Source organism: Ovis aries, chromosome 17, assembly GCF_016772045.2.
Source record: "Ovis aries strain OAR_USU_Benz2616 breed Rambouillet chromosome 17, ARS-UI_Ramb_v3.0, whole genome shotgun sequence".
Lineage (NCBI taxonomy): Eukaryota > Metazoa > Chordata > Mammalia > Artiodactyla > Bovidae > Ovis > Ovis aries.
In genome coordinates, this window is record NC_056070.1 from 63,618,585 (window position 1) to 63,631,170 (window position 12,586).

Sequence of the window (12,586 nt, forward strand, 5' to 3'; positions counted from 1 at the left end):
AGAAAACTCTTGAGAGTCCCTTGGGCTGCAAGGAGATCCAACCAGTCCATCCTAAAGGAGATCAGTCCTGGGTGTTCACTGGAAGGACTGATGCTGAAGCTGAAACTCCAATATTTTGACCACCTGATGTGAAGAACCAGCTCATTGGAAAAGCCCCTGATGCTGGGAAAGATTGAAGGCAGGAGGAGAAGGGGACGACACAGGATGAGATGGTTGGATGGCATCATCGACTCAGTGGACATGAATTTGAGTACACTCTGGGAGTTGGTGATAGACAGGGAGGTCTGGCGTCCTGCAGTCCATGGGGTCGCAAAGAGTCAGACACGACTGAGTGACGGAACTCAACTGAACCTAGTATTTACATTGTACTAGATATAAGTAATCTAGAGATGATTTAAAACATATGCAAGGGACTACCCTGGTGGTCCAGCGGTTAGGACTCTATACTTTCACTGCCAAAGGCTGGGTTCAGTCCCTGGTTGGGGAACTAAGATTACACAAGCCACGTGGAGCAGCCAAAAAAAGTATACACAAGGATGTGCATTATATATATATATGTTTTTAGGTTCTTTTCTATTATGGGCTATTATAAGATGCTGAGTACAGTTCCCTGTGCTAGACAGTAAGTTCTTTGTTACATGTTGATGTTCTGAGAATCTTGCTGAATTCTTCTCTTGGAACTTCTATGCAGTTTAACTTCTAATCCTTAGTTGCTCAGTTGTGTCCAACTCTGCCATCCCATGGACTGTAGCCCATTGGGCGCCTCTGTCCATGGGTTTCCGAGGCAAGAATATTGGAATGGGTTGCCATTCCCTTCTCCGGGGGATATTCCCAACCTAGCGACTGAACCTGGGTCTCCCATACCTCAGGCAGATTCTCTAATCCTTAAAACTTATTTTCTCTGTCTTGCTGAGCTGGCCAGCACCTCCGCATAGTGTGGGAAGGCAGTGACTTGAGTCTTTGTTCTCCTGACTTTATCAGCCCTCGGGTTGGTTTGTGGTGGATTGCAGTTGAAACCTCTGTAATAGACATAGCTGCCTGTCGTCCCAGTTTGCTGAGAGCTTATTTTTATTCAGTTGTAAAAGGGGGCTGCCTCACACGGCCCTGTCCCAGCTGTCACCTCTGAGCCTCCATCCCCTCCTGGCTTGGTTATGGGTGGGGTAGCCCTGGACTGTCCCTCCATCTCCCGGGCTGCACTTGGCAACAGCTACCTAATTGAATCTGCTGCGTGGCCAGCGGTGGGTTTTCATTTTATTGGAATTTTAAATTGCTTTGTTTCTTCCGTATTTTATTAGTGTCAGTGGAAGCAGCTGTACCTGCAGGAATACTCGTGGGGCTGGTGGCTCCCGCCTTTGGGGTCCGGGGTGATGGGTGGGAGTCGGGTGAGGAGGGGTGGGCACCAGGGAGAAGAGCTGCTCCAGGACCTTCTTGGGTTCACCACCCCTTGGATGCTTTCCCTTTTAAGTCGCAAGAGACAGGCTGGGGAACCTGTGGTCCCTCTGCAGGCTGTGTGGGGAAAGGGCTCCCAGCCTCTGGGGGAGATAGGGCAGGTAGAGGGTTTGCGTCTGCTGCCAAGCTCTGGGGGTTCTTGCCTTTTCTTCTCATTCCCACATCACAGTGGAGGAAACTGCGACCCCCAAGAGGGCCACTTGCTTGCCTAAGACCACATGCACATCCCCTTCAGGGCTAGCCAGGATTTGACCCCCAGACCATCAGGTCTCAGAGCCTATGCCCTGGGGGATCAGGGGGACAAGGGTGGGGCGGTCACTATACCCGCATCTACAGAGGAAAGGCCACACCCCTCCCCCAAGGTCCCACAGAGCGAGCAAGCGAGCGCCCTCTCCCAGGGAAGCTGCCTGGGGCGGTGGGGTGGGGGTGGACCTCCCCACCTTGGACCACAGACCCCTGAGTAAGGCCCCCATCCCCATCCCCAGTACCAGCCAAGCCCCCGTGCTGCCACCAGGGGCCCTCTGCCTGGCCCATGCTCTCAGGGGAGCATGACTCAAAGTTTCTGTTATCAAAACCGTGATGAGAAAGTCAAATATTCATTAGGGGGATGGTCCCCAGGTGGGCGGGTCCTGTTTGGGCCCCTGCCCAGCTGGGAGCAGCCCCGGGTCTCAGGACTGAGGTAGGAAAGGGGAATGGACTTTCCCTCCCCGCCTCACTCCCCGCCACCCCTTTCTTTTCTCCAGGTCACTTTGTCTGGTCAGCTGGATCAGCCTACAGCAGCCAGCCGCCCGGGCTCCTGGACACGTGGCTGCCTGTGGCCCCCAGGTCCTCCACCTGCCAGATCTCAGGTCCCAGGGGTGAACTGCAGCCGTTTCTGGTTCACTGGCACGTTTGGGGAGCTTGTAGAGGTCAGTTCCGGGCAGCCCTGTGCAGACAGGCTGCTCTGATGCCATCACCCAGGAAGAAGCGGGAGGGGGGCTCAGACCTGGCTATGTCTTTTCCCCACTGGGTTTCTGACATCATCGTCATCAAAGGAGATGGCTTCTTAGGTGCTCTGGCCCCTTGCTTCACAGAAGGGAGCATTCCAGCCCCGAGACCAATGGGCTCACCCAGGGTCACGCTGCATGTGGCCCAGTCAAGACCTCTGTCCCTTAGTGAGAAACAGCACAGCCCGAGGTCTGGCCATGAGGCTCAGGGCCAGCACTTCCTGTCTGGGTTCTGCCTGGGGGAAGGGGGGGGCACCACGGGGACAAGTCGGTCAGCCTAGGCCTGGGTGCTCGGGAGTCTTGTCCAGGCCTTGACTGGGCAGCAGGGCACCAATTCAATTTGCTTATCTCCCATCCTGCTGCTCTCTTTCCCGTGCTCTTCAATTACAGGCAGAGTCAGCGACTCTTCCAGTAAGTGCAAAGGTGTCAAAGGGTCTGAGCAGGCAGGGCAAGTGGGACATCTTTGATGGCCCCTCCACATTCTCGTGGGGCTTCCCAGGTGGCGCTAGTGGTAAAGAACCCACTTGCCAATGCAGGAGACATAAGAGATGTGGGTTCGATCCCTGGGTTGGGAAGATCCCCTGGAGGAGGGATAGGCTACCCACTCCAGTATTCTTGGGCTTCCCTGGTGGCTCAGATGGTAAAGGAATCCGCCTGCAATGCTGGAGACCTGGGTTCCATCCCTGGGTTGGGAAGATCCCCTGCAGGAGGGCATGGTTGCAGCTGTTGCTGCTAAGTCAGTTCAGTGGTGTCCGACTCTGTGCGACCCCACAGACGGCAGCCCACCAGGCTCCCCCAGCCCCCTCCAGTATTCTTGCCTGGAGAATCCCATGGACAGAGGAGCCTGGCAGGTTATGGTCTATAGGGTCACAAAGAATCGGACAGGACTGAAGCGACTGAGCATGCACCACCACATTCTCTGATTCTGGCCTTACAGCAGGGAGGACCAGTGTGGGTCACCACGCCCAGCACTTGCCTCCAGCCTGCTGGCAGCAGAGGGCAAGCAGGAAACCCTGGCACCTGGACAGAGGTTAAAATGCACAGACCATCTGAGCCAGCAAGCCTGTCCTGGAATATTACTTTTGCCCAGATATACATGCATGGCCGAAGGTGGTGCTCACTGCAGCCCTGTGTGGAAGAGCAACAGGCTAGAAGCAACCTAAGTGTCCATCCATGGAGAGACAGGGAAAGGCGTTACGTTCACCTGCACGACAGAATACAGTGAGCGCACGCTTCCCGTAAGGTGGGGAGTGATCTCCAAGCTACATCAGGAAGGAGAAAAAGCGAGGCGCTGAGAAGCATCGGGCCGTGCATGTTGACATAAAAGGTATCTGCTGTCTCTCCTACATGCCTGCATTTTTCAGGAAGGTATTTAAGAAACTGCTAATGCTGGTTTCCTCTGGGAAGGGGAGTTATTTTTCACTGTAAATTCTTATGCTTTCTGAATTATATGCCACGGACAATCTATTCAGTGAAGTATCTAATTTTATAAAAGAGAATGCGTTCTCCCTGGAGGCTGTGTAAAGGAGGGAAGAGGGGCTGTGCATGAAAAACATTTTTCCTTGAAACCGAAAGCCCTTCCAGATTATCTGTCATTGTTCTGTTTTTGATGAGGCAGACAAATATTTCCCTAAACCCCTATCTCAGAAAGAACACCATCCGAGGACCTTCAGTTCTGAGGATGTTTTGATGTAACATCTTATGTTCCGCCCCCCACCCTCCCCCCACTCACCTTGTCTTTCTGGAAATACCCTCCGGAGGCAAGTAATCAAAACTGAACCAGCATAGGACCTAATCAAAATATATAAGAAAAGGGAAGGAAAAGGCCATAATGGTTGACAAAAAAAAACCCCAAAACCCAACACTTTGCATCAGAAAAAAATGTGGCCACAGAAGAGAGGGAGGTTATGGCTCAAAATTTCATTGTGAAGCAAACAATGTAGTAAGCAAGTGTTTCTCTAAGGCAAAAATGCAGAGAGTAGGCTAAAAAGAAACTTACGAAAGGAGAAATGGAATGAGCACAGGGAGAAAGGTGGCACAGAAAACAGGAGGAAGAGCGGGCAAAAGGCAAGGGAGACGGTTCGGAAGGCATTAATTAGAAGAGGGCACATAGGCAAGACGCACGAAAGGAGGAGGCTGAAGTAAAGGAACACACGCCTGGGAGCTGCCTGTCGAAGGGCACAGACTCCAGGAAAAGAGACTCTGAAGGGTCAACCCAAGACACAGGCTGGGAGAGGCACGGCATGAAAGAAGTGGAAAGATCAAGATGAAACCTAAAGGAGGAAGAAGCAGGCTTCAGCTTCTCCATGGTAACACCCAACAGCCGAAAAGAACAGAACAAGGTCTACGAAAAAACCCTCAAGGAAACAGAGTGACCCAGGAATGATTTCTTTGCTCATTCAAGTAGAAAGCTCCAGACCGTGCTGAACGCGTGGGGATTCCAGGAGTGTGGTTCACAGGAGGCCTTAAGCTGTGGACTAGAGGGCAACTTCAGATGATGAGAACGTAAGGCAAGAGAGCTGCTGGCGAGCACAGCCCCTGGTTACCTAGGAGCCTGCGATGGAAAGGCCTGTGGTGATGCAACCAGACGCTAACATCACAAGCCCCTGGGAGGAAGGTAATGGTATCAATAAGGAGGGAGAGAGGGGATCAGAAGTATAAATACATACACAGGTGTCCTCATTTTTAATAGCTGGGATCAAAAGATATTTAAAGCTGAAGTCAGTTAATAGAGGTTTAAAAGGATGACGTGAGCACTGAGAAAATGCTAGAGGGAGAAGAAGGATATACATCAATTTCATCATTTGGTTCATTTTAGGGGAGATGGAATAGACGCCGTGTCAAAGAGATAGAAAATTAGGGAATGGTTTAGCACTGCACCACTGGAAAAAGGATGCCAGCCTTTCCTATGATTAGTAGGTACACAGAGAACTTAGATCACACAGGGAAAGACTTTCCAAAGCAATTAAAACAAAACACAGCATGACTAAACTGATACCAGGCATCTGTTGCGTCAATAAATGTAAATGGGCTAAACTCTCCTATTAAATATTTTTTAAAAGGCATTCAGATTGGATCACAAAGCTTAATTCAACTCTATATTATATGAGTCACAGCTAAACAAAGTAATTCAGAAAGGTTGAAATAAAAGGACTGGCAAAGGCTTCAAGAAAAAACTGTGAATTAAAAAAGCATCTTAATATGAGGTTACCAACTTAATAGATAAAATTGAATCCAGGCCAAAAAGTATTAAATACAGCCAAGAAGGATGCAATTCACTATGAAGATTTAAGGTACTAATATCTGTGCACTAAATAGCATTGCATCACCATTTGTAAGGCCAAAGCCTTAGGAGCCACAAGAGGTAGACGGGCACACATCAGCAGTAGGCATCTAATCCATTTCTCTATCATGACAGGCAAGTACAGTACACAAGACCTAATTAACGGGGCCATCCCCAAGAAAAAGAAATGCAAAAAAGGCAAAACGGCTGTCTGAGGAGGCCTTACAAATAGCTGAGAAAAGAAGAGAAGCAAAAGGCAAAGGAGAAGAGGAAAGATATAGCCATTTGAATGCAGAGTTCCAAAAGAATAGCAAGGAGAGATAAGAAAGCCTACCTCAGGGATCAGTGCAAAGAAATAGAGGAAATCAATAGAATGGGAAAGACTAGAGATCTCTTCAAGAAAATCAGAGACACCAAGGGAACATTTCATGCAAAGATGGGCATAATAAAGGACAGAAATGGTATGGACCTAACAGAAGCAGAAGATACTAACAAGAGGTGGCAAGAATACACAGAAGAACTCTACATAAAAGATCTCAATGACCCAGATAGCCACGAAGGTGTGATCACTCACCTAGACATCCTGGAATGCGAAGTCAGGTGGGCCTTAAGAAGAATCTCTACGAACAAAGCTAGTGGAGGTGATGTAATTCCAGCTGAGCTATTTCCAGTCCTAAAAGATGATGCTGTGAAAGTGCTGCACTCAATACGCCAGCAAATTTGGAAAACTCAGCAGTGGCCAGAGAACTGGAAAAGGTCAGTTTTCATTCGAATCCCAAGGAAAGGCAATGCCAAAGAATGTTCAAACTACTGCACAACTGTACTCATCTCACATGCTAGCAAAGTAATGCTCAAAATTCTCCAAGAAGGCTCCAAAAGTATGTCAACCGAGAACTTCAGATGTTCAAGCTGGATTTAGAAAAGGCAGAGGAACCAGAGATCACATTGCCAATATCTGCTGGATCATCGAAAAAGCAAGAGAGTGCCAGGAAAACATCTACTTCTGCTTTATTGAGTATGCTAAAGCCTTTGTGTGGATCACAACAAACTGTGGAAATTTCTTCAAGAGATGGGAATACCAGACCACCTTATCTGCCTCCTGAGAACTCTGTATGCAGGTCAAGAAGCAATAGAACCGGACATGGAACAACAGACTGGTTCCAAATCGGGAAAGAAGTACGTCAAGGCTGTATATTGTCACCCTGCTTATTTAACGTCTATGCACAGTATATCATCTGAAATGGTGGGCTGGATGAAGCACAAGCTGGAATCAAGATTGCCAGGAGAAATATCAATAACCTCAGATATGCAGATGACACCACTCTTATGGCAGAAAGTGAAGAGGAACTAAAAAGCCTCTTGATGAAAGTAGAAGAGGAGAGTGAAAAAGTTGGCTTAAAGCTCAACATTCAGAAAACGAAGATCATGGCATCCGGTCCCATCACTTCATGGGAAATAGATGGGGAAACAATGAAAATAGTGATAGACTTTCTTTTCTTGGGCTCCAAAATCACTGCAGATGGTGACTGCAGCCATGAAATTAAAAGATTCTTGCTCCTTGGAAGAGAAGCTATGACAAAGCTAGACAATATATTAAAAAGAGACATTACTTTGCCAATTAATGTCCCTCTAGTCAAAAGCTATGGTTTTTCCAGTAGTCATGCATGCATGTGAGAGTTGGACTATAAAGAAAGCTGAGCGCTGAAGAATTGATGCTTTTGAACTGTGGTGTTGGAGAAGACTCTTGAGAGTCCCTTTGACTGCAAGGAGATCAAACCAGTCAACTGTAAAGGAAATCAGTCCTGAATATTCATTGGAAGGAGGGATGCTGAAAGTCCAATACTTTGGCCACCTGATGCGAAGAACCAACTCATTGGAAAAGACCCTGATGCTGGGAAAGATTGAAGGTGGGAGGAGAAGGGGACACCAGAGGATGAGATGGTTGGATGGCATCACCGACTCGATGAGTTTGAGCAGGCTCTGGGAGTTGGTGATGGACAGGGAAGCCTGGCATGCTGCAGTCCATGGGGTTGCAAAGAGTCGGACACAACTGAGTGACTGAACTGAAGTGAATTAATGGGGTAGATATAATTGGTAAATACAAACTCTGAGCCCTGAAAAAAAGCCACATCTTTTCAAATTCCCATAAAAATTCATAAAACTCACAAAAAAACCCAGAGATCATATGGCAAAGAAAACTTCACTGAAATCCAAAAAAGTAGAAATCTTAGTATTATCTGATTATAATGCAATAGTACTAGAAATAACAAAACACAAAAGCACCTACTACCTGGGCTCATAGATGGAACTCAGATGAGCTGGAAGCCAAAGAAGAAATCAAAGCCAAAATTCTGTGGCCCCATGGACTGTAGCCTGCCAGGCTCCTCTGTCCATGGGATTATCCAGGCAAGAATACTGGAGTGGGTAGCCATTCCCTCCTCCAGGGATCTTCCCAACCCAGGGATCAAACCCGAGTCTATGGTGCCTCCTGCACTGGCAGGCGAATTCTTTATGCGCTAGGGCCATCTGGGAAGCCCACAGTATATTTAGAAAGTACTGATAAAAATACATGTTAGAACCTATAGGATACATCTACAGCAGTGCTCAGAGAATTCATAGGCTTAATTTTCCTTTTTTTCTTGTTTAGCAGTATAAAGATCTAAGCCTCTCAAAAATTGTTTTAAAAAGCAAAGCAAGAGCATTTTAATAAAGACAAATGCATAAATTAATGAATTAGAAACCAGAAAAGGGTAATTACTAATAAATGGATCCTAAAGATGTTTCATTTTGGAAAGGAGGGGGGTAGACAACCTCGTTAGCTAACTAACCTAATCAAAAAGGGGGAGCACAAAATACGCAGTATCAGAAACAAGGGTAACATAATCATTCAAAATAATTTATTTTCTGAAGCCTCAGGCAAATAAATTTTAAAACCTGGATAAAATGGGTACTTTTCTAGAGAAACATAATTTACCAAATTCATTCAAGAACATTGAAATCAATCATTATGGAAGGAATGGTGAACATCTCAGTGCTACCCAGACCTCCACCGACCCTCCCCACCACGTCCCCACCAAATAAATGCTCTGGCCTAGACTGCTTCATGGAGGATCAACCAATCTTTAAAGAACAGATAATCCATTTCTACTTATGATGTTATAAAGGAGAGGAAGGAGGAAAGCCTCCACTGTCTTTGTGAAGCAAGTATAACACTGATGGTAAAAGCCAACAAAAACTGTTCCCCAAAAAGAAAACTAAAGACTAATGTCACTGATGAAACTGAAGTACAACTATTAAATAGAAAGCCCAACCCCATGGAATATTACAAAGAAATATTTCTCATGACCAAGTGGGAACCAACCAGGAAGACAAGGTTGGTTCATTACTAAGAAATCTGTATTATTATTCATATTAAGAGAACAAGGGAGGAAAAAACCAACATATGATCAGTTTCACAGACATTGAGAAGTTCAAATTCCATTCTTGATTTTTAAAATTCCTAATACAACAGGAATAGGTAGACACTTAAGTATCTGCCCCTAGACCAGTATTTTGTGTTATGAGGAAATCCTAGAAGCGTCTGTTAGAGACAAAGCAAGAATGTCTGTTGTCATCACTATTATTTTTTATTGTTCCAGGGATAGTAGGCAACATTAATAAGACAAAGAAATCAAGGTATAAAACTTGCAAAGTAGGAGGTCAAATTACTGCTTACGAATGATTTGATAGTATAACTGGAAAACTTGAGAGACTAAATTGAAAAAGCTTTATAAGCAACAAAATTCAGTAAGGTGGCAGGAGTTAATAGCCTTTATTTAAACACTTATGGAAGAAAAGATTAGCCAAGAAAGGTTAATGTTCCAGAGGCAGGAAACTTTAAAAACGTGCAAAGGTCTAAATGAAGAAAGTACTAACACGTTCCTGAGGGACATGGAAGAAAGTCTGAACAAACAGAAAGGTACAGATCACGTTATTGGAGGGAAAGACATCATAAAAGTGTCATTTCTTCCTAAATTTATAAATTGCATGCAATCCCACTGAAAACCCAAACAGGATTTTGTTCTTACCTAGATAAGTTGATTCTGTGGTCCAGACAGAAAACTAATAGAACCAAGGAATTTTTGCATAAGAGAATGATGAATAACAAGCAGGAAGCACCACCAAATATTAAAATGTTATACACAAGCTGTGACATGGATGAACCCTGAAAACGCTGTGCAGAGGGCAAGAAGCCAGTCACAAGGGGCCGCATACTGTATGAGTCCCTTCCCAATAAAGGCCGAGAGAGAGGAATCTGTAGAGAACGGAAGATGAAGGAGTGGGTTAAAGGGATTGCTTCTGAGCTCACAGGAATGCTCTAAAATGGACTGGGGTGATGGATGCAAACTTCTAAGTATACTAAGCCACTGAGTGGCACACTCAGATGGGTGGACTGTATGGTACGTGAATAGTATCTCAACAAAGCCATTGCAACTTTTAAGATGTATTATACTGCTACAATAATTAAACCAGCATTGCACTGATATTTGAATATACTTGTATCCATACCCCAACTTTGCACCAGATGAACACCAAACATATCCGAGATTATATATTTTAAAAATTAAACCAGAGAACTAGAAGAAACCCTGGGGAAGCTCCCTCTCATTTTTTTTTTAACAGCCTCAGCATGAGAAAGGACATTAAGTATGACACAAAATCCAAAGTCCATAAAAGGAAATACTGACAAATTTCACTTCACCAAAAAAAAAAAAAAAGTCCTCCATGACAGAATCGAAGACAAGACGACACTCTGGGGAAGCATCTGCAGTTCACAGAAGAGACAGAAGTCTAATTCCATCATATACAAAGAGCTCCTATAAATCAATAAGGACAAAACCCAGGGGGGAAGAAACAGATCAAGAGGATGAACAGATAAATCAAACCACACCCAGCAAAGTTACAAATGCACACACCTTTGACCCCGTGTTTCCGGTCGTAGAAATTTACGGTGTGGTTTTATTCACATCTTTGTGGCGCATACCCAGGGACAAAGTTTGTTGCTGTGCTGCTTGTAATGGCAGGTGGGGCATGGTTCTCCTCAGGGGACTGGCCTAGTAAACAAGGGATCATCGGCGCTATGAGAAACTACGTGCAAGAATGAGGAAGCTCTTCGGATGCTGACATGCAGAACGTGTTGCTAAGTGAAAAAAGTGAGGCGTCGGACAGTGGATTACAACACGTGTAGACACACGTATTTGCTGGCATGTGCGTAACACATCTGGGGGAACAGACAGGAGTGGGGAGGAAGGCTTTGTCTCTCTACCCCTTTATTCCTTTGGAATCCTGGACGACATGAGTATATTACCATGTCTAAAGATGGTTGTTGTTCAGCGGCTCTCTTTGAGACCCCATGGACTGTAGCCCCCCAGGCTTCTCTGTCCATGGGATTCTCCAGGCAGGCACACTGGACTGGGTTGTCATTTCCTTCTCCAGAGGGATATTCCCAGACCCAGAAGTGAACCCATGTCTCCTGCATTGGCGGGTGGATTCTTTACCTCTGAGCCACCAGGGAAGCCCCTGTCTAAAGATAAATACATATCTAAAAAAGAATAAAGCAACAAGATAAACACAGTGATAAATGGTGACGGATCCTGTGCTATAGAGAACAGAAGGCAGCAGGGAAGGGTGGGGACTGGGGACTGTGGTGAACTGGAGAGGAACACCCCTTTAAAGATGCAGGCTATGTTCTAACCAATAGCTGCAGCACAGGAGGAACACAGGCCTATGTTACCAGATTCTCTGATTCAAGACACACTGGATCCAGATTTATATGCACATCTCCCTACTTTTTTATATGTTTCTAAATACTTAAAAAATAATAAAAACAACAACAAATCTATGGTGGTTAAGAATAAGAGATCAGAGGGCTTGGGACCCCTCTCCTGGATGGTAAAGGAGGACAGACCCTTGGAGGTTACCAAGTCTGCTCCCTAACTTGACCCATTAAAAAAACCAAGGTCCAGAGAGGGGAAAGGACATGTCCAAGACCACACGGCAATTCAAGCCCCAAGCTGGGATCCCATTCAGGACAACAGTTGACTTTTGAACGAGATGGAGGTTATCTTGAGCGTAATTTACAGTTGGCCCTCCGCATCCTCGGTGCCTCCACCAACCGCGGACCCTGGGGTACCGTAGTGTTCCCTACTGAAAAATACCCGTGTATAAGTGGACCCACACGGTTCAAACCTGCATTGTTTCAGGGTTAAGCCTGTTTGCTTTCCCGTGACGCTGCTCTCTGCTGACACAGACAGACACGGCCTGTGGCGGGCCATGGAGGAAGTGCTGGGGTTGGGGTCCTGGTGCTGGTAAGCGGCCAGAGGAGGCTGCTGGGGAGGAAGGTTGTGCCCGGTGGGTGTCAGCCAGGCAAAGGGAGTGGGTGCCACCGTCAGGGAGGGACCCCAGCCTCCCAAAGGCCTAGGAGGGCACAGAGCGTCCAGAGCAGGCTGGCGGCGGGGGACACGCTGGAAACGGGACGGCTTCCCCCGCCTGAGAGCTGCCCTGCCACGGCCTGAGGTGGGATGAGCTCAGTATGGCCCAGAGGACGCCAGCCCCGGGGGCCTGGAGCGGGCAGAGGAAGGGGTGGGGGCCAGGGCTGTGGGGAGGGCGCTTCACTCACACTTGCGCAGCTCCAGGCTCTTGGTCGGGCAGGCCAGGTGTTGGCCGGGGGCGTTCTGGGTCCTCTGCAGACAGGCCAGCATGGCTGAGCTGGGGGCCCGCAGCGGGGCGCACTCTGCGGCAGGGTCCCTGTGAGGAGGGGAGAGGAGGGGAGAGGATGTGCTGGTCACAAGGGCTGCTCCAGGCCTGCCTCCCAGCTCCCCGCCTGGCC

At 47.1% G+C, this 12,586-nt stretch overlaps 1 protein-coding gene across 3 annotated transcripts in view; it reads right to left on the reverse strand.

Annotated features, from left to right (window-relative positions):
- Positions 1-12,586, reverse strand: part of FAM222A (family with sequence similarity 222 member A) — a 60,871-nt gene that overhangs the window by 16,676 nt on the left and 31,609 nt on the right. For 2 of the 3 annotated variants that reach the window (XM_027956637.2, XM_042234704.2), the window contains exon 2: positions 12,377-12,504. The exons of the other annotated variant lie outside the window; for it this stretch is intronic. In XM_027956637.2, coding sequence (XP_027812438.2) covers positions 12,377-12,458 — 82 coding nt within the window. In that variant the 5' untranslated portion in view covers positions 12,459-12,504. The remainder of the gene's footprint in view (positions 1-12,376; positions 12,505-12,586) is intronic. 3 annotated transcript variants of the gene reach the window in all.